Here is a 22,701-nt window from a genome sequence, read left to right on the forward strand (position 1 = left end):
AATTTGGCCCTGAGACACTCCTGATTCTACTATTGAAAAAACTGCTGACTTCAACAAGCTTTTCATCAAGGACTATATGACAAAAATGTAATCCAACTTGCATATTTATCGTTGCTCCCTATGTTACTTAATTCTGCACAAATGAAATAAAAACAAAAACAAACCATGAACCATGCCAGTTTTTAAAGACAAAAAACAACACTAAAAGGGGGAAAAATGTGCATTTGAAAAGTAATACAATGTAAAGCTTACTTGCAGAGTCTATAAATTTTGGGTAGGCATCATATGTGATTAGTGGAATTGGCAAATCCCTGAAATACAGTTTAAGTGCACCGGTGATAATATTGATATCTTCATACATATTCACAGAAATATCTGCTTTTTCCCCATCTGTATGTAAAAAGAAAAAAAAAAACACAATGTAGAACTATACACTGGTAAAAAATTTAACATTACAATTATATTTAAAGTACCACACAGTCATGGCTAGTACAAGCAATACACAGATAGGGGAAAGCTTTTTAAAATGATGGTATTTGGAAATAAAGATCACTAGTGTAGATACTGACCAAGATTTGTATAGAGGACTTTTTTTGAAAAAGCTTTGTTATGGACAAAGCTGATCAAACATTTAAGTTGGTTTATCTTTCTTCTATGATTTTAATGAAGATGAAAGGAACATTTTATCCAACCTCCATTCCTACACAGACCTAATTGACTTTAATGGGACTTAAGTACCTTGTGCCAGCCCAGGAGGGCTGCAAACATGCCGTAAGGCTATGATCCTTAGGAGTAGGCTAGGCCAGATCCCAACCCCCAGTTATAACCCCCAGTTATGCCGGATCCCAACCCCCGTTCCCGGGGAGAACGGAGCGGCTTCAAGTCGCTCTGCTCTCCTCGGACTTACGCTACCTCAAGAGGTGGTGCAAGTCTGAGGAGACCCATAGGGGAAAAGGGCACCTTTCCCAGAGATAAGGGGAAAAGTTTCTCCTTGCCTCTGGCTGATCTGCCTTTGGCCCCTATCCTGCGCTGGATATAGTGCAAGCCTCCAGCGCAGGGTAGGATTGCGCTCTTAGGCAGGCATAGAGCTTGACAAATGACCTCTTAAATAAACACATACATAGGATAAAGTTGCCATAATGATGGACGTGAGGTTGTCGAAAAAACAGCATTCCCATCCCACTGCATTCCTTACTTGCTACATATAGTTTCACTTACATCACCATTTCAGGCATTTCCCTGCCCACACTCAACCTCATTGGTTGGTAGTGGGTTCAGGAAGTGCAATGCACAATGCCACAATCATGTCATTGGACAAGTGATACTATTTGTTAGAAGAGAAAGGAGAATACAACATGAAGAGGCTGTTATTAACATCAGAACAGTAATTTTCACCCATAAACAGATTAGTACAGTGGTTCTCAAACTCTCCAGGAGTATGAGAAGCACTGGTAAGTGTTTGTGGGGGCAAGGACTGTGATGGGGCGTGCCCCCCATCACGACAGCATGGGCACCCAGAAGCATTTTAATGTACCTGGGGGGAGTGTGAAGGGTCCTGGAGGCTCACAGACCCCTCCGCGAGCCTCCCCTCCACAGTGGTGGGCTCTGATCTGCAGCTGGAGCCCACCTCCTGTTTCAGAAATTCCAACCGCAAACTGGAAGTGGGGTCTGACTTCAGATCGGAGCTCGCTGCTGCAGAGGGGAACCTCATGGACTAAGCTGTGAGCCTCCATGACTCTCCAAGAGGCTGAACACTCCCCCCAAGTACATTAAAATGCTTTTGGGTGCCTGCGGTGCTGTAATTGCCGTGGTGCCGTCGGGGCACCCATTTCTGGGTCACTCCCCTTAAAGGGAAGTGACCCTTTAAGTTTCAATGGTGGGTTGCAACCCACCAGATTGAGCACCACTGGATAATAAAAAACATTTCACTAGGGAGGTTACAACTGTCCTTGGAGACTAATCTAAGTCTCATCAGCAACTGGTTAGGATATAGTAAGAAATTACTGGTTAGGCAGTTTATTTGCAGTTGTAAAATGCCAATTATTGGAAGCTGAATTCTCTTAACCAGTCCGTTTATTTGTGCATATGAAGTTATACATGGAACAATTTCCAATGCACAGGGGGTTGGGTTTTTTTTTTTTTTTTAAGGATGCTTCCAATATTCTCTGACAACTTCTCCTAAGATTTAAAAGTTCTACATTGCTAGAAAATTTACTAGAGAATGGATAATGTCACAATCTGGATTTCTTAGGCTTTTTGTTTTCCTTTCCCCCCCCCCCCCCAAACAGTCTGTAATAGGAACAATTTTTGAAGGCATAAAAAATATTCTCCATCCACCCTGAAAAAGTTACCAGAGAAGTGCTCCTGCAGACAAGGGAAATGATATCTATATCTGCATGTATATGCATAAATACATACACATATGCACACACAAAGCAAAAGAAAGTGTCAGTAATGAAGCTAGGTGTATTTTATTGTTTTCCATTTAATTTTTATTTTTATATAAATTAAAAATCTTTTTTTCAACTCTGTGGGAGTGTATGGCTTTGAGGCTCTTAATTTTACACATTGTATCATGTATCACATTAAGTCTTCATTTTTACTAGCAAATTAACTTAGGTATTGGAAATCTTTAGTCCTTTCATGTCTTGGCATTATTCACGAGAACAACTGCTAAAGTCAGAGAACAAGTAAGAGAACAATGTAAGTAATGAAGGGCGCAATTCTAACCCCTTATGTCAGCGCTTTCCAGCACTGGCATAGCAGTGCCAATGGAGCATGCGCTGCATCCTCGGTTGGTGTCACTCATGGAGGCCTCCTCAAGGTAAGGGAATGTTTGTTCCCTTACCTCTGAGCTGCATTGCCCTTATGTCAGTGCTGGAAAGCACTGACATAAGGGCTTAGGATTGCGCCCTAAAAGAACAATGACTGGATAATCCCATGACTCTAGTATTTAAAACTAGTCATGTTCAATAATAAAAGCCAATTCAGACCTCATTTACTTGCAATCTTTATAATGTCTGGGATCCAAAGAGGTACTTTAGGCATATCAAGGGACTTGACTGGGCCTACTACATAGGATCTTTGCCTTTTTTCTCTGAATAGACCAAGTTTGCCCACCACTCCTCATAAGCTCATAAGCTGATCACAAGCTGTTTTTGAAAGTCCATTCTATTGTTAATACAGTGTACTGCATGGCAAAAGGGTGTGGAAGAGGTCCAGTGTTTTAGAAATGCAAGTGCGCATTGTCTGTGAATGTGTAGAATCAGTTCTTTGGATCTTGGGTAATATGCTGAATGTAGAGGAAGTAAATCTAGTAAGCAGCATACCGCGGTCAAAAGCCATTTTGACATCTTCAATTAGGTCACTGAATCCAGATACTCTGTAGAGTCCTTCAGAATTGAGACCTGTGAGGCAATGAAAAAAATAACTAGATTAAACTTAAATTCTTACCTTTCTGATATTCTGGTTCATTACAGTTAGCAACACATAAATCTGAGCTGAGTTTTTAAATTCTCATTCTTTCTTCTAAGCATAAATTAAGCAGCTAGCTCCTACTCCGGAATGGATTGTATTGCTATGATCAGAATCCAATCATTTTATAAAAACATATTTACGATCATGGTCTTGGAATGTGGAAGATGCAGTGGCATAGCTAAAGGGGTTTCAGGGTAGCAATTGCCCTGGGCAACAAGCTGAGTTTGACACTAGTGACCAAAATTGTAAAAACCTTTTTTCATATGTAAGAATAATACCACCATGTTATACACCATTGGAAAGGTAATTTAATGCAGAATACAATGAAACAAACTGCATTGGAATATCTGTATTCTATCAAATGTTATGGCCAATTAACAAGAAAATGAAGACACAACTGCCTTACAGAACAAAAAGTGGATTTCCTTAACACAAAACTGACCTTTGAGACTGATTGTTCCGAGAACCAATGAGATGTTATTTTGATACAGCATGGAACCAATAAGGTGTTAATATGAGTCAGCTCTCATTTTCATGTATCATAATAACCCCTGCTAACTAGGTAAAGAGGCCCTTTTTTAGGTGCTGCCCCTCTTATATTTAGCAAGGGGAGAATAACTGTCCCTCTTCACCCAGCACAGTGTCTTTAACCAATAAGGGGCACAGTTTTTATTTATTTACTTAATTGAGGCTGCAATCCTATGCACACTTTCCTGAAAGTAAGCTCCATTGCAGACAATGGGACTTACTTATGAATAGACAAGCATAGGCTCGTGCTCTAAATTTGATTCTGTCATGGAGGGGGGCTATAAAATCTTTGACCCCAGGTAGCAGATAGATGCTCAAGCTATGCCACCGGCTGAGGAGAGGCGGCAGAGCAAGTGGGTGGTGAGCTGTTGGAGGGAGGAGGCGGGTTTTCCCCTGATTTTCACTTTTTTAAAAGCCTGGGTGTGATGTCACTTCCAGTTGTGCCATCACTTTTGGAGCATCATTTTGAGCTTGGCACTGGACTACATGATCATTAGCTATGCCATTGGGAAGATGTCATCAAATTACAAAGGAATATGAAAACAAATTACTCAAATCAGTATATTAAAAGTGATATAATAACTATAAATAAATAAATAAATAAATAAATAAATAAATATCATAACAGCAATGTTCTAGCAGGAGTCATTAGGTTAAGTTTGTCCCGGGGAGAAATTGCATAATTACAAGAAAAAGTGTGTGTACTTAACAGCCCAATACTATCCCTCACCACTCCATAGCACAAAGCTATGGATAGGAGATGTGGAATGATGGTTGAGCTGCTAGTACTACCTGAAGAGCTAAGCAGGGAATGTGATTGTGTTTTTGGACAGGAGACAGAATACCAGGCTGTGACAAGCTGCAGTACCTGTTGTGGCAGGATAGAATTGCTACTGAACTGATTAGCTGCACAGTGAGAGAAGCACAGGAGTGTTTGAGAAGGCCAGCTGGCAAAGAACAGAAAACAACCTTGAGGATCTGTCCAGGTTTGATTTACGGATGTCTACTGAAGCTCACTGGAATGCAGCCGGAGGAGATAGCCACATAGTGAAGGCAACAGCTGGTGACCGAGGATTCTGTGGTGATGTAAACTAGCCTGCCTGTGTAAACCACCTCGAATGCTGTCTAAACTCCAGAGAAAGGCGGTAAATAAATACTGAAATAAATAAATAAAAGCTGCACCAATGAAGCATGTGTTGCATTCTATGGTGGTGGGGGCAACCAGATGGCCAGCAAGAGGTAAGTGAAAGTAATTTTTACTTAGCTCCCAGTAGACCACCCGGTCGACTATAGGTCTCCTTGGACTCAGCTATTTTGCTGGCATGTCCAAGGAGCAGAAGAAGGCAAATCAGGGCTAGGAAAGGGGGATAGGATCCGGTATGCATGACTGTAGCTGAGATCCTTTCCCTCTCACCCCCATCCTTGCCCCCAAACCGCCCATAACCAGGCCCACTGCCACCTTATCTGCTCTGGTGCTGGCTCTGTGGGCCAGGTGTGTGGAGCCTCTGGCCATTCATGCAGACAGCCCTGGAGCACCTGATAGCAGTGTGCCTTTTGTGCCACTGTAAATGGATTTACTGGCAGTGGATTAGGAGTTCTGTTGCCATAAATGGGGGATAGGCTTGGGCCATTAGTATTATTTCTCACTAAAAAAAACACTGGAAGAAGTGACATCTGTATAACAAAGTGGCAGGTACAAATATTATTCAAGGGATATAATTTTTTGTATCATGTACACTATGAAGAACTATATCATCATAATAAAGAGATTTACAGCAGACACAGAACCATTTTGAATAAATGCAAAATTACATATTACTTGTTCAAGGAAAAATGTATGTGCAAGACGCCCTATGAAAAATTACTTTCGGCATAAATTCAACTAAACCTCAGTTGACCTAGATCAATCTAAAGGGATTATGAGGAAGGCAACCAAACTCATTTAAGCATGCCTTACCTCTAGATTCAATCTCCCTAATGCACATGTCTACAACCATGGGTCTTTTTGTGAAGTGTGCTTTTACTAGTGTGGTAAGATCACAGCTGTATACTTTCTTGACATGCTTCAGGTCTGGCTTGCAATCATTTGGGACCATCTTGGAACACTGCTTGTGAACATTCAAGCCACAATCTGATGGAAATGAGAGAAAGATATTGTTAGTTCAACGTTCACTATTACGAAGGTATTACTGTCAAACATGCACTATTCGTGGAGAGACTACTTTTTAAGGATAGCTTGGGAGAATCCTTGCACAAAATTTGTACAGTGCTTAAAGATGACTACAACCATAGTTCTAAACATTTGTACCAGAGTATCATCTTGCAGTTCATTATAACTTCATTGCAACATAAGGCTTCATGATACGTGTGCTCCCTGGGGCATTTGGTGGGCCACTGTGAGATACAGGACGCTGGAGTAGATGGGCCTTTGGCCTGATCCAGTGGGGCTGTTCTTATGTTCTTAACAAAGGCTATGGAGTACATCTCCATTTAGTGCTTAATGCTGGTGTATCAAGTTATTGGACCAAGGACCCAATTCTATTCAATTTTCCATCACCAATGCAGACCCCAGGTAAGGGGACAAATATTCCTCCTCCATGGGAGGCCTCCATGATTGTCCTCCCACAGAAGGATGCAGCGCAAGCCCTGTTGGCATAGCTGCCTCAATGTGGGAAAGTTGGATAGGATTGGGCCCCAAGTTGTCTGTATAATTTTCCCATACAAAGGTAAAGAAAAGTTTTGGATCACTTGTCCTAAAAAGCTGATCAATTGAGTAAATAAATAGGAATACCTATTGGCCAGTATACCCAGAGATTTTAACTATGAGCGCTAAATAGGCAAAGTTTCTAATACAGTGTAGACCGGGGTGACCAAACTGCTGCTTGCGAGCCACATGTGGCTCTTTGACATATAATATTCAGCTCTCAGAATTTTTGGCTGAGTTCCTTTTCGCATCACAATGAACATAAAAGGTAAATAAGAAATTTTCAAACTTTTTGATTATTTACTGGGTACAGAGTCTACTGGATTAAACCATAAGCGTAATGTTCATGGTGAGTAAATATATTTAAGAATTTAAATGCTTCTTAAATACTACGGCTTTCAAGCACCTGAAGTTGATTATATGTGGCTCTTACGTTAAGCATAAGCATATGGGTGTTTTGCCACCCCTGATGTAGACTTACAGCCCAATCCTGAGCTGTCTTTGAGCTGGGAATGCTGTGGTGCCAAAATGGCTGCCGTGGCACAACAGGGCAGCTGCCTGTGGCTCCTTAGGGGAAGGGGACTTTTGTCCCCTTTCCCTGGGTAAGGGAAGTATCCCTGCAATGGGGTTGCTTGATTCTGCAGTAGCCCTTGGGCTGCTATAGAATCAAGAGCCTCCACGTTGGGCCGCGCAGCCCGACACAGAGCTCAGGATGTGGTGGAGCTGAGCTCAACTGGTCCTGCTTCTCTCCCACCCTTTTCCTTCCCCCCATGCTCCCTCTGACTCCCCACACCCCAATGCCTCCCCCATGCCCCCTTCTACCTCTCTGCCACCCTGCAGTTTGGATAATGGTGAAGTGCCAGTGTTCCACCAGTGCTAGCCCAGTGCCAGCTGGCGCTGGGCTAGCTCCGGTGCTCTGCCGGTGCTAAGGGCTTGCAAATGTTCTTTATGGCACGTTTGCGACAGTGGGCGCGCACAGTTTATAATTGGCCCTTACTCACTATTGCAAACTAATTTTACCCAGTGTAAAGATTAGACAATCAGTGGACAGGATAAGCCGCAGCAATAAATTACTTGTATACTGATCTGCTGCACCGAAAGCAGGAGAAATCTGTCAAAGAGTTTGAAAAACTGTATCTAATATTCTTGAGACCTATATGCAGGAGGGGAATTAACTCACAGTCTCCCTGCACCATTCAAGCGCTATATGAAAAATGACCACATCTCACCAAAATAGACAAACATATAGCAGCATTGTTTAGGTGAGACAAGTTCATGAAGGACAGGCCTACCAACAGCTATTAACCACAGTAGCTCATGTTCCTCAAAATTCAGGGGCAAAACATTGCTAAAGAGCAGCCGAAGGGAGGCAGCAAATGATAGGCAAATGATGGACTTTTGCCTGCTTACATGCTTCCTGGAAGCATCTGGTGGGCGACGATAAGAAACAGGATGCTGATTCAGGACTATTGGATCCAGCAGAGTTGTTCTTAGGTTCAAATGCTGGACACTCCCCACAGTATATTGCTGCTCTCCTTTAAGCTACATATGCTCAAGTATCCCTAGCCAAGTCCCATGCAATAGGAAAAAGCATTGTGAAGCAACTCAAGACCAGCATTCACCATTGATATTTCATTTACACATGACATTTTCCTACATGCATGGCTACAAACTCTGTGCAGAAACCCCCTCAGTACAAATCTGTGCACTATCATGAGTGAAGTGGGTGCATGTATTTGGGTTCTGCCACATGCAAAACAGTTAGGAATCTGCTGCATCTTTCTGCTGGTGTGCACCAGAATGGACACTTGTCCGATATTCAAACAAGAGGCTTACAAATTTTCATGTTTTCTTCTAAACAGAGGTAACATTAGCACAAGAAGAATGTCAACATGAACACAGAACACTGCCTTCTTCAGAGTGAAACCAGTAGACTAATACAGGTATTGCCTTCTGTGGTTAGCAGTGGCTCTCTCCAAGGGCTCAGGCGGGGGTCGTTCCCAATCCTTCTACTTGAGATTCTTTTACCAGAGATAGGGCAGACGAGACCTGCTTCCATCTACATGCAAGATATGTGCTCTACTATAGCCCCTCCCTTGCATGCGAAGAGGCCTTGAGGATACAACTACAGCACCCTGATGAAAAAATATCATCTGAATTCAATGTCTGTCTCCTTCACAGCCTTTACAACTAACAGTTCTCTTTATCTCATTTCCAGATTAACCAAATGTCCTGTTGTTTACTCAGACCAACGAGGCAGAGAGATCACACTACTCTTAATTTTATTAACTCGCAGAAAGTTTCAAAGCATAGTGAAATGGGGGTTTTCAGATGATACCACATAGAGATGCTTTCAACAAGAAGCTCTGTCTCTGTGCTTTTCTAAGCCTCATAGAAAAGCGTATTATTTAAGAACAGAAAAATATTGATTCTAGCGTTCTCCACTGAAAGCCGAAATAATGTGCTTTCATTAATGCATGAGCAAACACAAGAACTGTAAGCAGTGTATATTAAGACTGCCCCATGAGGATCCATTTCAAATATTTGCTGAGAGTACAATAAGCAGAGCTGTCACTTTCTCTTCTATTGCTGATTTGATTTTAGTCAGCTCTAACCTTCATCTTGCTTCTAATTCACTGGAAAATATAGTTGCTGCATGTGCATTACAGAAGCAATATTGTATGTAAACACATGACTATAATATTTTATATGAGGGGCAGGTATGAACTGTGTCGCTTTTGAGAAGAACTAGGAATAATGAAAAATAGATTCACATTATTTCTCAAAAAGAGGACTTTAATATTTTATACATTAAATAATTGCTTTGAAATCAGAATTGAATTTAGGCTGAGTGTCCCTGGCATGGATTACACTTCAGAACTGCCCAATCTGAGGCCAATTCTGAGGTAACTTTGGATTTGTAAAAGAGAGAGTATTTACCTTTTCATTTGTAATTCTGTATTTCCTAAACTACAAGGAACAGAAAAATAAAAACAACAGCTCCACAGCTTTTAAGTTAAGGAGATGAATTTATAGTCAAAATAAGGCAAAAAAGAGAAGATTCATGCTGGCAAATGCTAATGCACCCAAAAGACATGAAAGACATGCAACAAAGGAATGTCATTAGAAACTTATGACATACAAGTAGTACATATACTACTCATACATATATAAAATAATAAAGGCAATACTCAGGACAAAATATCTGCACAGTTACCATATATTTGATGAGAACTCTGGGGGAAAAAAATGACCTTGCCCTTACTCATAGTATCCGGTTTAGCACTGGTTGAAAATTCTAGATAATTCAGAACAGGGGAGGAAGAGCCAACAGTGGATGAACAGACATGTTTCCAGGGGCTCCTGAGAGACAGTCTGTTTTCCCCAAAAAACTGCAGGTCTGAAGAGGATCTGAAGATCTTTATCAGGAGAGATAAGATCTTTCCACGGTGCAGGCATCTGAGATTTTGAAAGCCCGACAAAGGGGGGGGGGCTTTCTTCTCGGAAACCTAATCCAGCGGCTGCACTGGCTGCCCATTCGTTTCCGGGCCCAATTCAAGGTGCTGTTATTGACCTTTAAAGCCCTATACTGCTCTGGACCAGGGTATCTTAGAGATCGCCTGCTCCCGTACAATCCGGCTCGTCCTCTTAGGTCATCAGAGAAGGCCTTTTTACAAGTGCCGCCACTTAGGGAGGTACGTGGGGCGGCTGCAAGAAATAGGGCCTTCTCAGTAGTGGCACCAACGCTATGGAACTCCCTTCCCCCTGACTTAAGAATGGCTCCCTCTCTTGAGACCTTTCGGCAAGGCCTGAAGACCCTTCTGTTTAAACAGGCCTTCTGAGTTCGTGGCCTTTTAACATCTTTTTAACATCTTTTAATATTTTTTTACAGGCCTGATTCTTTTATGACTTGCTGCTGCTCTATGCTCTTTTTACCTATTCTTTTTACTCTGACTGCTGTTTTTAGTATGTGTTAATATGTATTTATTTGTTTTTTAAATTGTTTTTAATATGTTGTAAGCCGCCTTGAGTCCCTTCGGGGAGAAAGGCGGGGTAGAAATAAAGTTATTATTATTATTATTAATCGTCAGGGACAGTACTGGGGGAGGTGCAGTGTCTGCAATCAAGCTGCTGGCTCCGTGCTAAGATACCATATGGAAGAAAAAGCATGAAGCGTAAAGTTTAAGTTGGAAATTTAAGATAAGTATGTGTTAATATTATCCCCGGCATTGACTGACTGATTTGGCTAAAAGCCCTGGATACACTGAAGGCATTAATGAGAAACTTTTTAAGGATGTTGAAAGTGCTCTTTATCTTTGTAGTGGAATAAATCGGTCATGGATTATAACTATAAATATAATTTGGTGTGTGGACTAAAATCCAGAGCTGCTTGTGGACATAATTTTCATTAGACCTGAAAGAGTTTTGTCTTCTTGAGACTGTTTCTTTTGTTTTGTTTTTCTCCATTAACCACACTATTATCTGTAAGAAAAATTCGAAGAATGCTGGACTGAAAAAAATGTGGTGGAAGTAAGGAGAATAATACGCTGTGGACATCTTGTGGATTAGAGAGAAATTGCAAGATGGAGCCTGTTCTAGATATTTGGAGTCAAATGATCCTTAAAAATCTGGAAAAATTGCTCACAATGAGAAGACAGCAGTTGAGTTGGTCCTTGCAGGCCAGTTTAAAGACTCTCTCTCAACAGATAGATATCTGCAAGAAGCAACTGGAAGATGTGAAGAAACAAGTAGAAGATACACAGAAGGAGAAAGTGGAAAAGATTATGGTGAGGGATGAAATCATCATCAGAAGAGTGGATACAGAAATTAGAAAAGTGGAAAAACAACAGGATATAAAGGGGATGCTGATGGAGATTGAGATAGAGAAGATGGACAGAGTAACATGGGTGCATAAAATACAAAATCTGTTGGAACAAAAAGAAGAAAACATATCCCAGTTAATTGGAAGAATTAACATACCTTATACAAGAAAGTGTGTGCTTATTGGATTCTGTTATGGAAATAAATTATTAAAGAGATTACAGGAGAAAAAATGGAAAGAAAGAAAGAAAGAAAAAGAAACCTGACAGTTAACCTGAGGGTTAAAGAAAATTGGAGGATTAACTGGTTTAAATTTACTTAAAAAACAAATATATAAGAAATTGATATATATGAATTAGAATGAATTAGAAAAAATAAGTGGAAATGTTAGCGTGTGGATAAATTGTTTTATAAGTGGTTATTATGTTAAATGATAAAAAGTGATTATTTAGAAAATACATTATGGAGAATTAGAAAAAATCTATTTTATTTGATATAAGAAATATATAACTGAGTAGAAGAGTTAGAAGTAGATGGAAGAATTGTTTTATATGTTGTTATATTTTGGTAATTAGATTATTTTGTTTTAATATCAATGAGTAATTGAAGTAAGTTTATATTTGATAGAAAGTAAAAATTTCAAAAACATACTACAGGGCATTAGGGAAAATTTAGTATATATTATATAAATAAATTGATACACTAGTAAGAGGCAGAAGTAGATGAGTAGTAGATTAAGAGATACAGTATGATTAATGAGTATATATGGTATATGGTATTTAGCACTCCTAAGTGTATGTTATATGTTTGTATGTTTGTGTGTGTTAATTAAAAATAAATAAATAAATATGAAAATTTTTTTTTTTAGGGAATTCTTATTTATTTGGATTTACAGCCTAGTAGTGGAACATGGTAAAAGTAGTAGAGAGGGGTACATTACTGGCACATGCCAAGGGTGGAAGTTCAAGGAATAGTACAATAAAGGCAAGGGCTAGATTGTTAATTTAATCAGACATTAGTGCTGGAACACATCCTGCCCTGAACCTTAGAGGTCCTAATTAAATGTTTTCTCTTCGGCCCAAGACAGTATTTCTTACCATTTGAATTCCAGGATACCACTTTGTATGGTCCACCTATTCAAAGTACCACCGGAAGTAACTGGCAATGACATCATTGCATTTACTTCTGGGTTGGGAGGCCAGATGTGACGCAACAAACACCAGTAAGAGGCTCAGAGTGGAGGGCTTTTTCGACTGGAGAAAAGCATGCTTTGGAGGGCTGCCCACCAAGCCAAGCTGAGCCTCCTAATGTTGTTCCTGGTCTAGCTGTTGGGCAGCAGGTATCCAAGGGCCCTGCAAGTACTACCAGATACTACCTCAAGTATCACTGGTGGTACCTGTACCACTGGTTGAGAAACACTGGCCTAAGAGCATATCATAAGTCCTGCACAGACCTGAATTACAACATTAAGAGTTGTGATACTATAGTGGAATAGGAGCTCCTTGGCCCCATATGTCTATTTTCCTGCATTGCAGCTCATAGGAACATTCTGATTTAAGGTTTCACTCAGTTAACTGCCTAGTTTGCAGTAAAATAACTCATCAAGATAAATGTTATCTTATCTTGTGCTACTATGTAGATATTTAATGAAGATAACAGTTTCTTTTTACTGAGCTTCACAAAAAGATTGTTTGGAAAAGCAGGGGAGTCTATACATCAGCTGTCTATAGATCAGGGTCATCATTTTAATTTTTTTTAAAAAAGCATTTATGGGGATTAGAAGCAATAAGAACCTGAAAATGTTGATTTTATCAAGTGATGGGCAGCAAAATCCTATCCTGTGCTGGAACAGGCAGGCCAACTAGGTGACGTCTGTGCACTGGCTCAGCTTACTCTCCCAGAGACACATTAGCAACACTCCTGGGTAGGTGTAAGGGACTTGCGCTGGTCTATTGGAAAGTCAGGATTGTGCCCTAAGTAACCTCACCATCTTAGTGCTTCATCCTACTAGTAATAAAACTGAACTTGAACAGAGAGAGGCACTGTTATGCAAAAAATCCTGCATGCTTCCAATGAAGTACAGCATATGCTTCTTCCCTTCATTTCTCCCTCCTGCTGAATTCAAAGTGCATACTAATCACGGTCAGCAGTAGAATGAAAGTTCCATAGTTTGTAAGGATTACAAACTCTCTAAAGCCTGAACTTCCCCCCAAGATAGTTACAAAGATTGTCTTTGAAGTTGCCTTATGAACAATCTTTTCACTTTTCAGTTATTTTTGCTTATGCAAATAGTCTTGGTAGTACCGTTTTGCTTCAGCTGTCTATCACATATTGGCGTCAATGCAGCAGTATTGTACATGAAGCTATCTTGCTTTAGATTCACAACAATCCTGTGAAATTGGAAAAGATGAGAGATGGTGATTTACCCAAACCACCCAATGAACTTCATGGCTGGGATAAGAAACAGAATTTCCCACATCCATATACAACACTTCCGTAGCAATCAGGGCCTCTGAAAGGAATTTTATCAGGGGGTACGAAGTTTCTTTTGGGTCCCTTTGCAAAGGGGGAGGAGTGAAACAGCAGGGGAGGGTGGTGATGGGCAAGCAGAATGGGGGCAGGGACGGGTGAAACAGGCTGGGGGAGAATGGAGACAGCTGGAAAAGTCTTTGGAGCCCAGTTCTACCCACCCATGTGGCATTGGCAGCTAGATAAAATAATATGGAAAACCAAACTAAGTCTCTCTAAAATCTTATAAATAGAGAAAATCGTGCAGAAAATTAGCATAATCATATTTAAACTCACACTAGAATAGAAGTGTTCTCTGTGTACCAACATTTATTTCTGCAGTAGGTGTAGCCTTACAGCTGTGTCCCTGAGCTCCTATACACTCCTTCGTGGTAAGCAGATCCACAGGCCAAGGAACTACTGTAGCAGGTCAGTTTCCTACCAGATTTGACACTGTGTTAAGAAGTGTCATGTATGTATTCCTTGGCCCTGCATACATGGCTGTGCCATGTAGCTGGGCTTGCCAATAGCTGCAGCCACACGCTCATGGTAGTATGCCCAGCATCCTCTATGGGCAACAAGTCTGAGTAGATAGGAAAATGTAAGATTCCAAGAAATTTCTGGGCCTCCTCCTTTGGTTCCTGAGCCCTCTTTTTGACTCTGGGCCTGGGTACAAATTACCCCCTTCACCCTCCTCTCCGAGGCCCTGGTCACAATCAATCTGGATCGCAAGCCCTGGGCCATTCTATAAAAAACTGAGCAATGCAACTTATTACTGCAGTCCAATTCTGCTCACAAATGTCAAGATCATGTAAGAAGTAACATAATTCAGTCTGTTTCCATTTGTTTTAAAGAGTCTGAGAAGCAACATAGAAAACATCTGTTTTAAGCCCCAACTACTACAAAAACATATAATATAAAATTTATTGTCCAAAAAAGACAAATGCATTAACAATTTAAGAATCCAAAAAAACCCCAACAATAACATAAGAATCTACGACAATAAAATGCTCATGTTATTGCTGCAGGAAATTTGTTCTATCAATCAGTTGCCAATGGACATTATGTAACTTTTGAGTCCATATGAGAAATTGCTTTTAAACTGAATGTTAAATTCACTGATGCAATCTGGGGATGCAAATGAAAGGATAATATAATGTAGGTGGAAATCCTGTGTACACTTATCTGGGAGTAAGCCCCATTGAAAACCATGGGACTTACTTCTGAGTAAACATGCATACACTTGTGTTGCTAAGGAGATACAAAAATCTAAATAACTTATTTGTAACACAGAATTTTAAGATTGCTTCAAATGTTACTTTTTTTCCTAGGTGGAGATTTTGTCTGTTCAGGAGAACACAGCCTTACCGGTCAAAGAAAAGATGCCGCTTTAACTTTCCTAGAGCAAGTTGCTAAAGCCAACGTGGGAGGAAATGGGGAAATAAAAGACCCACAGTGATAAGAGAAAAAGCTTTGGGGCTTAAGCTTATTCTTCATTTTGTTCACAATAAAGCAGGCAGCCGCTCTTTTTCCTCTCTCCCACTCAAGGCTTTGGAAAAATCTGGCCCTAAATGAGTATTTATGTAGGTGGCTTCTGCATGGTGTGTGAAAGAACATTACCATATCCATGAAACCATATCCATGCAGGAGACAAGCCACCCACATGCCAGTGCGGAGAGAAGGCGTAGTCTAGTTGCCATGGTATGTCATACACTGCTGAAAAGATACTGATTATAAATTTACTCTGAACAAGGACTGATGAGCTCAAATGCTATAAAATTAATGTACTTGCTTATCAGGAAGATCTCCTTAAATTTTTTCTCCTCCTATTCACCTCTCCCTTTCTACTGAGATGCAATATAGCAACAAGTATTCTCTGCTTGTAGGGCTGTGCCCATGAATCCAATCAACCTCTAGAATCCAATCAACCACATTTTCAACCACTGTGCCGTGGTGCACTGGTGTGCCGTGAGTGGTGCACAGGTGTGCCACAGGAATTTGGGGGAAGGTCATTTATTTAGAGGGCCAATGGGAGATGTGAGCCCCCACTGGCAGCACGGTGTGCCTTGCCAATTGCCAAAAACCTGGTGGTGTGCTTTGACCATTTTAGTGCCTTGTCAGTGTAATGGTTGGCAACCTTCAGTCTCGAAAGACTCTGGTATAAGCCTACAGCACCCGGTATTCCCAGGCGGTGCTGTGAGATGAAAAAGGTTGAAAATCACTGCTCTAGACTCGTTGTGACTGTTATACAATTTTCTATTTTTGCCTGAGGGACAGATTTCTTGTGTAGTCAACACAGCCCTCACAATATTTGTGAAGCTTGCTCTAACAAAGCTAAATTATTTACACACACACCCCAATTGTATTAAACGTTAAGCAAACAACAGGTTTTTCTGAAACAAGAAATGGTTGTAAGCCAATGGCTATTTTCTAAAGGGAAATGTTCTAGCCCAATTACAATTGGTAATCTCTTACCAACTGGTCCCTAATCCTTGATTTTTGTGGGAAGCTGAGGTGACCCCCCCCCAACAAGGAAAATGCACCCTGTGTGCACTCCTGCCCCTACTTCCTGACATTTGAAGTAGGGACTCAGAATGAGCCCTGTCAAAGGCAGAGCATCTCCAAACAAAATGCAAGAGGTCTATATAGTGCCCCTCCCTGCAACTGTGAAATGTGTGTTAGTCCTTAGAAAAACGATTGATGCACAAACTGCCTGCCATAAGATAGGGTTGTGCTGATCCACGGTGGCAAGACTCGAGTCTAGCTCCTTCCCCACCCTCTTTGACTCAACACATGCACAAGTCTTAATGGGCGGCCTTCAGGACTAGCAGGAGCCTTTCTGGGATTCTGACTTGAGTTAGAGTCTTTTTGGTGAACAAGTCAGACATGGCTCCGCAGAAAAAAAACAGAGCTGCTAGCAGTGTGTGTGTGTATGTGTGTGTGTGTGTGTGTGTGTTGGAGTTTTCATTTAACACTCCCCTGATGTTGCCATCCCATCTGTTAACAAAAGCTTCACTGTTCTTGGAGTGAGTGCAGTAGTGCAGAAAGTGCTAATTGGTTCATTACAAACCCCAGCAACGAACCCACCCACCCCAGTTCATGTCACGATTCCTGATTCTGCCCTCAGATGGAGCACCAAGCAGCATGCCATGGAGGGCCCAACAGGGAGGAGGGAGGAGGCATACCAGCTCACCAAGGTGGGAAAGGATGGGCAGTGCGAGTGACGGGACAGAAGGGGCAGGTGGGTCGCCCACAACAGCTAGGAGCAAGCACACACACAGAGACACCAAACAGAGTTTCCGAGTCTCCTCTTGTTAATGAGAAAAACTTCCAAGCCCTGAGTAACTTCTGGTTCCAAAACACACATGACTTGGGTCCACACAAGTCCGGGAAAACACGTTTTGAGACTCGAGCAAGAGTCTTCCCAGTTGAGTCACCCATCCTTGCTATACGATACATGCAACGTATCATGACATGCTTGCTTAGTTGCACTGTGGCAATGGAACACCCCATCAGCAGTCCGAAACACTTTTTGTTGCCCTCCTTACCCATACATGTGCCAAAATGTGGATACCCATGTTCACTTCAGCCCTTTTACAAGTCAATATGAGTGTACAAATAAGAGTACCCATGTGTACGATCCCAAACTGAAGGCACCCATTCAGGCAAATGGCACTTCTGGTGAGTGCCTCCTGTAGCAGCAGTTTTCAAACTCTCGAGGAGAGTTTGAATCACAGTAAATTCTTGTGGGGGAAGGGAGGAAGCAGCGACGTGATCCCTAGGATCGTGTCACTAAGGGGGCTGCAGGGACTGGGATGCACTCACCAGTCCCTGCAGCAGCCTGGCAGGCCCAACTCCCACAGGCTCCCTGGAGCTTAAAAACTGAAAGTGGAGCGATTTCACCCCACTTCTGCAAAATTGGAAGTGGAGCACGATCGCTGCGCTTTCACTTTTTAAACTGTGCGGACCCTGAAGGCACTCGCACAGGGCTACCCGCACCCCTGACAGGTTGCTGCAGGGACTGGTGAGTGCATCCCAATCCCTGCACCTCCCTTAGCAACGTGATCCTGGGGGTTGCGTCTCTGCCTCCCCCCTGCCCCTTATGGGGAATGTGGCCAGGGCTCACAGGCTGGGGCATTGTGACGCCCCAGTTTGAAAAGCCCTGTCCTATAGGATTCTAAGTTTCCTTTCCCCCCCCTTCATTCTGATGGTTTTGTTTTCCTGCTCTTTTGTGCTTCTTAACAGTAAAGTCATAAGAAGCTTAAATTCTTTATCTTTAAACTGCTGAAAGGCTCATTTTTAATGTTATTTTAAAATATGCACATTTCTGCTGCACCGCAGGTCTAACTATCATCTGCTTACTATATAGGGCATGTACTGAGATAACAAGAAAAAAGCAAACTTCTGGTTACATTGCTCCTGTGAAAGGCACATTTTTAAAATGATAATTAGGGCTAGTAATCTTAAAACAGGCAGACAAAGAAATTGCACATATTATACTGTTTTCTCTGTCCCTGAAACATTTTATTCTAATTTGAGCTTTATCTGTAATTTAATACTGGTCTATACAGTAAGTCCTCGCTTAAACTCATTTTGTTATAAGTTGATTCATTTTAAAGTTGTTAAGAAAAAAAATTGATTCCTGGCCAGGGCCACTGTCTGTGTGCAGTCTGAACTGCATGTTTATGTGGGTTTTCTCTGGCCTGGAAAGCGCACATTTATTTCAATGTTTAGTATTAAAAGTGTTTTCGGTCTTATTTATTTTGAAGTTTGGTGATGTTTGTGTGACCAGAAATATGCTGTAGTTACCAGAATGTAATTCTTGTTTACGTATATCAATTAGCCTATAGTATAACTGGTTTAGTAATAAGTTGTTTCACTTAAAGTTACAGTTTCCGAGAACCGATCAACAACTTTAAGAGAGGACTCCAGCCAAAGGTCCTCCCTATAAAATCCCACTGATTTTAACACATGTTGAACTTTCCAACTAAACATACCAACAGCTCCACTGGATCAGATGAAATGTCAATCTACTGCTGCAACTGGTCTCCCACACTGACAAACCAGAAGCTATTGGAAGCCCATAAACAGGTTTTGAGGACAATATCCGTTTTCATTTGTTGCTTCTCAACAACTGGTATTCAGCAGCCTCATACTGCCTCTGAACAAGGAGGTCCTACTTTGCCCTCTTGCTTAGACCTCTTGGATAGAACCATCTCTCCCATGATTTTGTATAATCCCCTTTAAAAGGTATTTAAGCAATTGGTTATCACCCACATCTTATAACATTCCAAAGACAGATCAATTTCCAATGAAATTTAAAAAGGGACTTAAGGTTGATCACACTCACAACAATGCTAATAGTTCTAAACCAAGAATGGGTATGCAGAATAAGACAATGTCTTTCTATTCCCTTTGTATTTAAGGCAGCACTGCACCTTCTGTTCCTCTGTTTCACATAGATTCTAACCCATGAATTACATGGTGTATTTATGAGAACAAGTCATCATTAACACATCAAATATTTCCAAAGAATATATTTTTTCCTCTCATTCCTTTTCTGGAAACATAAAGTTTATGACATCTTGAATTTTATTTTCTAGACCCAAGATATCAGTGAGAAAGTTGCCAATCATAAGGCAGAAGGGGTTAGTCATCTTAGATGACAGATTCTGAATGACATTAAAGGGCAGAAAAGGCCCATTAGCTCCCCCCCCCCCAAGAATTGCCCAATATATCCCCAGACCCCTTTCGACAGACTGTCAAAATCATAATGACCACCAGTCCTATTAGGTACCAGTATGACTTCAAAAGATGTCAATAGCTTGGTTTTACTATACATATTGATAGCTAGGAACAGAACGCCTCAATCTGAATTGATAACAGTGTTAGTTCATAATCTGATCTAACAACTTTTTTTTTTTACTTATTCAGACAGTGAGTCCCATATTCCCAACATTTGGTTCACATACTCCCAAGGTGTATGGATACCCCTGTTATAGGTCAAACAAGTACACAGGAACATAGGAAAAAAGAATCAGGCCATTGGTCATGTAATGCAGTATTGCTGATCCTGATGGGCAACAGCTCTACAAGGTTACAGAGAAGCATTTTTCTCTCCTCTTCCTGGAGATGCTGGGGATTGAACCTGAACCACCTGCATTCAAAGCCGACGCTCTGCATCTGAGCAATAAAGTTGAAATCTAGCTGATGAGAATTACTAAAAGAAAAATGAATTTAAATGACTATTACCTGCACATTTCACTCCCTGAGCAATGAGACCCCACATAAAGTTGGCACAATATTCACACCAATGTGGTCCCCTGAATGTGTGAACCTGAAAAACAGAAATAAGCAGATGAGCAGGTTTGTTTTTCAAAAGTGAATTAAGCAGTTTTGTTCTCCCTCTTTAAAAAAAGTACTGATTAACCTTGTTGCCATATTATGTTTATTATATAAGAAAAGATGTCAGATACATAGGCCGCAATGCTTGTGCCCTGTAGCAAATGAAAAAAGTAGAGGTTGTAGAAAATGGTGATAACAAAATCAAAACACATAACACTGCTTCTACACTTCTCATTTTTGTATTGTTGAGTACCACACAGAAAACACTAAGTTTCTCTTGAAATAATGGGTTAGTTCAGATGTTGCAACCCAACCAAACCAACAATCAGACAATTAGAAGTGAGTGCATCCCCCTGCCATTGATGGCCATTCTGTCTCAATTCAGTTACTTAGGGAGCTGGAACATCCAAAGTATCTCTAATTGCACTATGTTTAAGGGAAATTCAGACATTATGCTTGCCATATGAGTGCATCATCATTGTTGTCATATACTGTATATAGCAAAATACACTATATACTATACATAGTATATACTATATACTATGTCATAATATACAGGGCAAAATACAGGTCCAACCTTGTTATACATGGATTTTTTATACACAGATTTGACTCAACATGAATGGCCACTGCAAATGTGAAGGAATGTGCTGATCCCTGAAAAAGGGAAAAATGCATCTCTTTAAAATCACAGTTTAAAAAAACAAAACTGCTTTTCTTACTGTTGTAGAGACAGTCATGTAAGTGATCGTTCTAATTGCTGTCTCACTACAACAGTAAGAAAAGCTGTTTTTAAACCACAATTGTAAAGGGACCCACTTTTTAATTTTTAAAAAATTGCTTTTATTTAACACATTTTATGGTATCAGCCCAGAATCAAACCCCTGTGAATGTCGACACATGACCTTATTACGAGGGGCAAGAAACCTAGAAGTGGGTCTTTAAATCTATTTTTCCACTGTTTTTTTATCCACAGATTTTTTTTATCCACTAGGGGTGCTGGAAAGCAACCCTAGCAGATCATGAGACACAACCTATAATGTATTTATGATTCCTGACCCAGCAGCTCACAACAGAAAAAAGAGATACAAGCAAACGGCTGCAAGAAAATTTTCTATTCTGAGGTGAATAAGGACAGTTACTCTCTGCTGCTGTTTAAAGGATTCATATCCTGCTTCCTCTCTGAATGAATGGAGAGCTCAAGGCAGCACACAACAGGAAATGTCAAAGTTGGAACAAAATATAAAGTGCAATTATGTAAAAATGCAAATATATAAGAGTATCACCACTGAAAAGGTGCCTCTTAATCCCAGTTAGCAGAGGCAGAGTGGTGAGTGGGCAAATAGGTGAGAGGAGCTCTCCCTCAGTACTTCTCATGTGATTGGGTGGCTAGTCAGCCAGTATCACCCAAACTGTTCCCATTATAATGAATTCTATTGACTGAGCAAGGTTGATGTTCTGACCTAGTGCATTAAGGGCCCAATCCTATCCAATTTCCTAGTGCTGGTGCAGCCATGCCAATGGAGCATGCACTGCATCCTATGGTGGGCAGTCACAGAGACCTCCTCAATGCAAGAGAATGCTTATTCCCTTATCTCAGGGCTGCACTGCGGCTGCAACGGTGCTGAAAAGCTGAATAGGATCAGGCCCTAAGACAACTCCTGTTCACTACAAAAAAGAACAGGTAAAGACAATGGCTTTTTAGAAGCGAGGCTATGTTTTTGTTGTTCCAGTCTCTTGTATAACAAAAATGTGTTCCGCATGCTGTAGTCTCTTGCTAACTGATGTAGGGGCTACAGGATTGGGGCCTATTTCATGAAAAACTCTTTCTTTGCCTAAACAGAAATTATGAACATGTAAATCAGCAAAACTCAGTACAACTCTTAAAAGAAAAGATAGGCTTTTCTTCAGACTTGATTTTGTGCATATATGCATTATCTGAACTTCCACAGTGAGAAAAAGTAAATTAGAAACCACCTATGCAAAAAGGAATATAAAATGGAGCATGAAAACACAAAAATCTCCTTAAGTCTCTTGCTGCAACCACAATGAGCTAACTTTGACGCTGTTATGATAGGCTTCCTATTGTACCACAACATTCTTAGCACTGAAAATCATTATTTTTACTAACCAACATGTAGCCTTACAGACTCTATACTTAAAGCTGAGTTTGACATTTTGCTCTCTGAGGCTGAAGCATAACTAAATGAAACCAACAACTGATTAATCCCAGAGCACCATCTATGGCAATATGTTGTACAGAAATGGCAAAGAATCATGTGGCATCTTAAAGGCTAACACAGGCCATGAGCCAGCCA

At 40.8% G+C, this 22,701-nt stretch overlaps 1 protein-coding gene across 3 annotated transcripts in view; it reads right to left on the reverse strand.

The window, feature by feature from the left end:
* CHN1 (chimerin 1) overlaps nt 1-22,701 on the reverse strand; it is a 118,100-nt gene that overhangs the window by 4,525 nt on the left and 90,874 nt on the right. For all 3 annotated transcript variants that reach the window (XM_066612265.1, XM_066612266.1, XM_066612267.1), the window contains 4 exons: nt 20,291-20,375; nt 5,963-6,136; nt 3,330-3,407; nt 253-390 (listed from right to left, as the gene is read on the reverse strand). In XM_066612265.1, the coding sequence (XP_066468362.1) occupies nt 253-390; nt 3,330-3,407; nt 5,963-6,136; nt 20,291-20,375 (475 nt within the window). The remainder of the gene's footprint in view (nt 1-252; nt 391-3,329; nt 3,408-5,962; nt 6,137-20,290; nt 20,376-22,701) is intronic.

The sequence above is a fragment of the Tiliqua scincoides genome, chromosome 1 (assembly GCF_035046505.1).
Source record: "Tiliqua scincoides isolate rTilSci1 chromosome 1, rTilSci1.hap2, whole genome shotgun sequence".
Classification (NCBI taxonomy): domain Eukaryota; kingdom Metazoa; phylum Chordata; class Lepidosauria; order Squamata; family Scincidae; genus Tiliqua; species Tiliqua scincoides.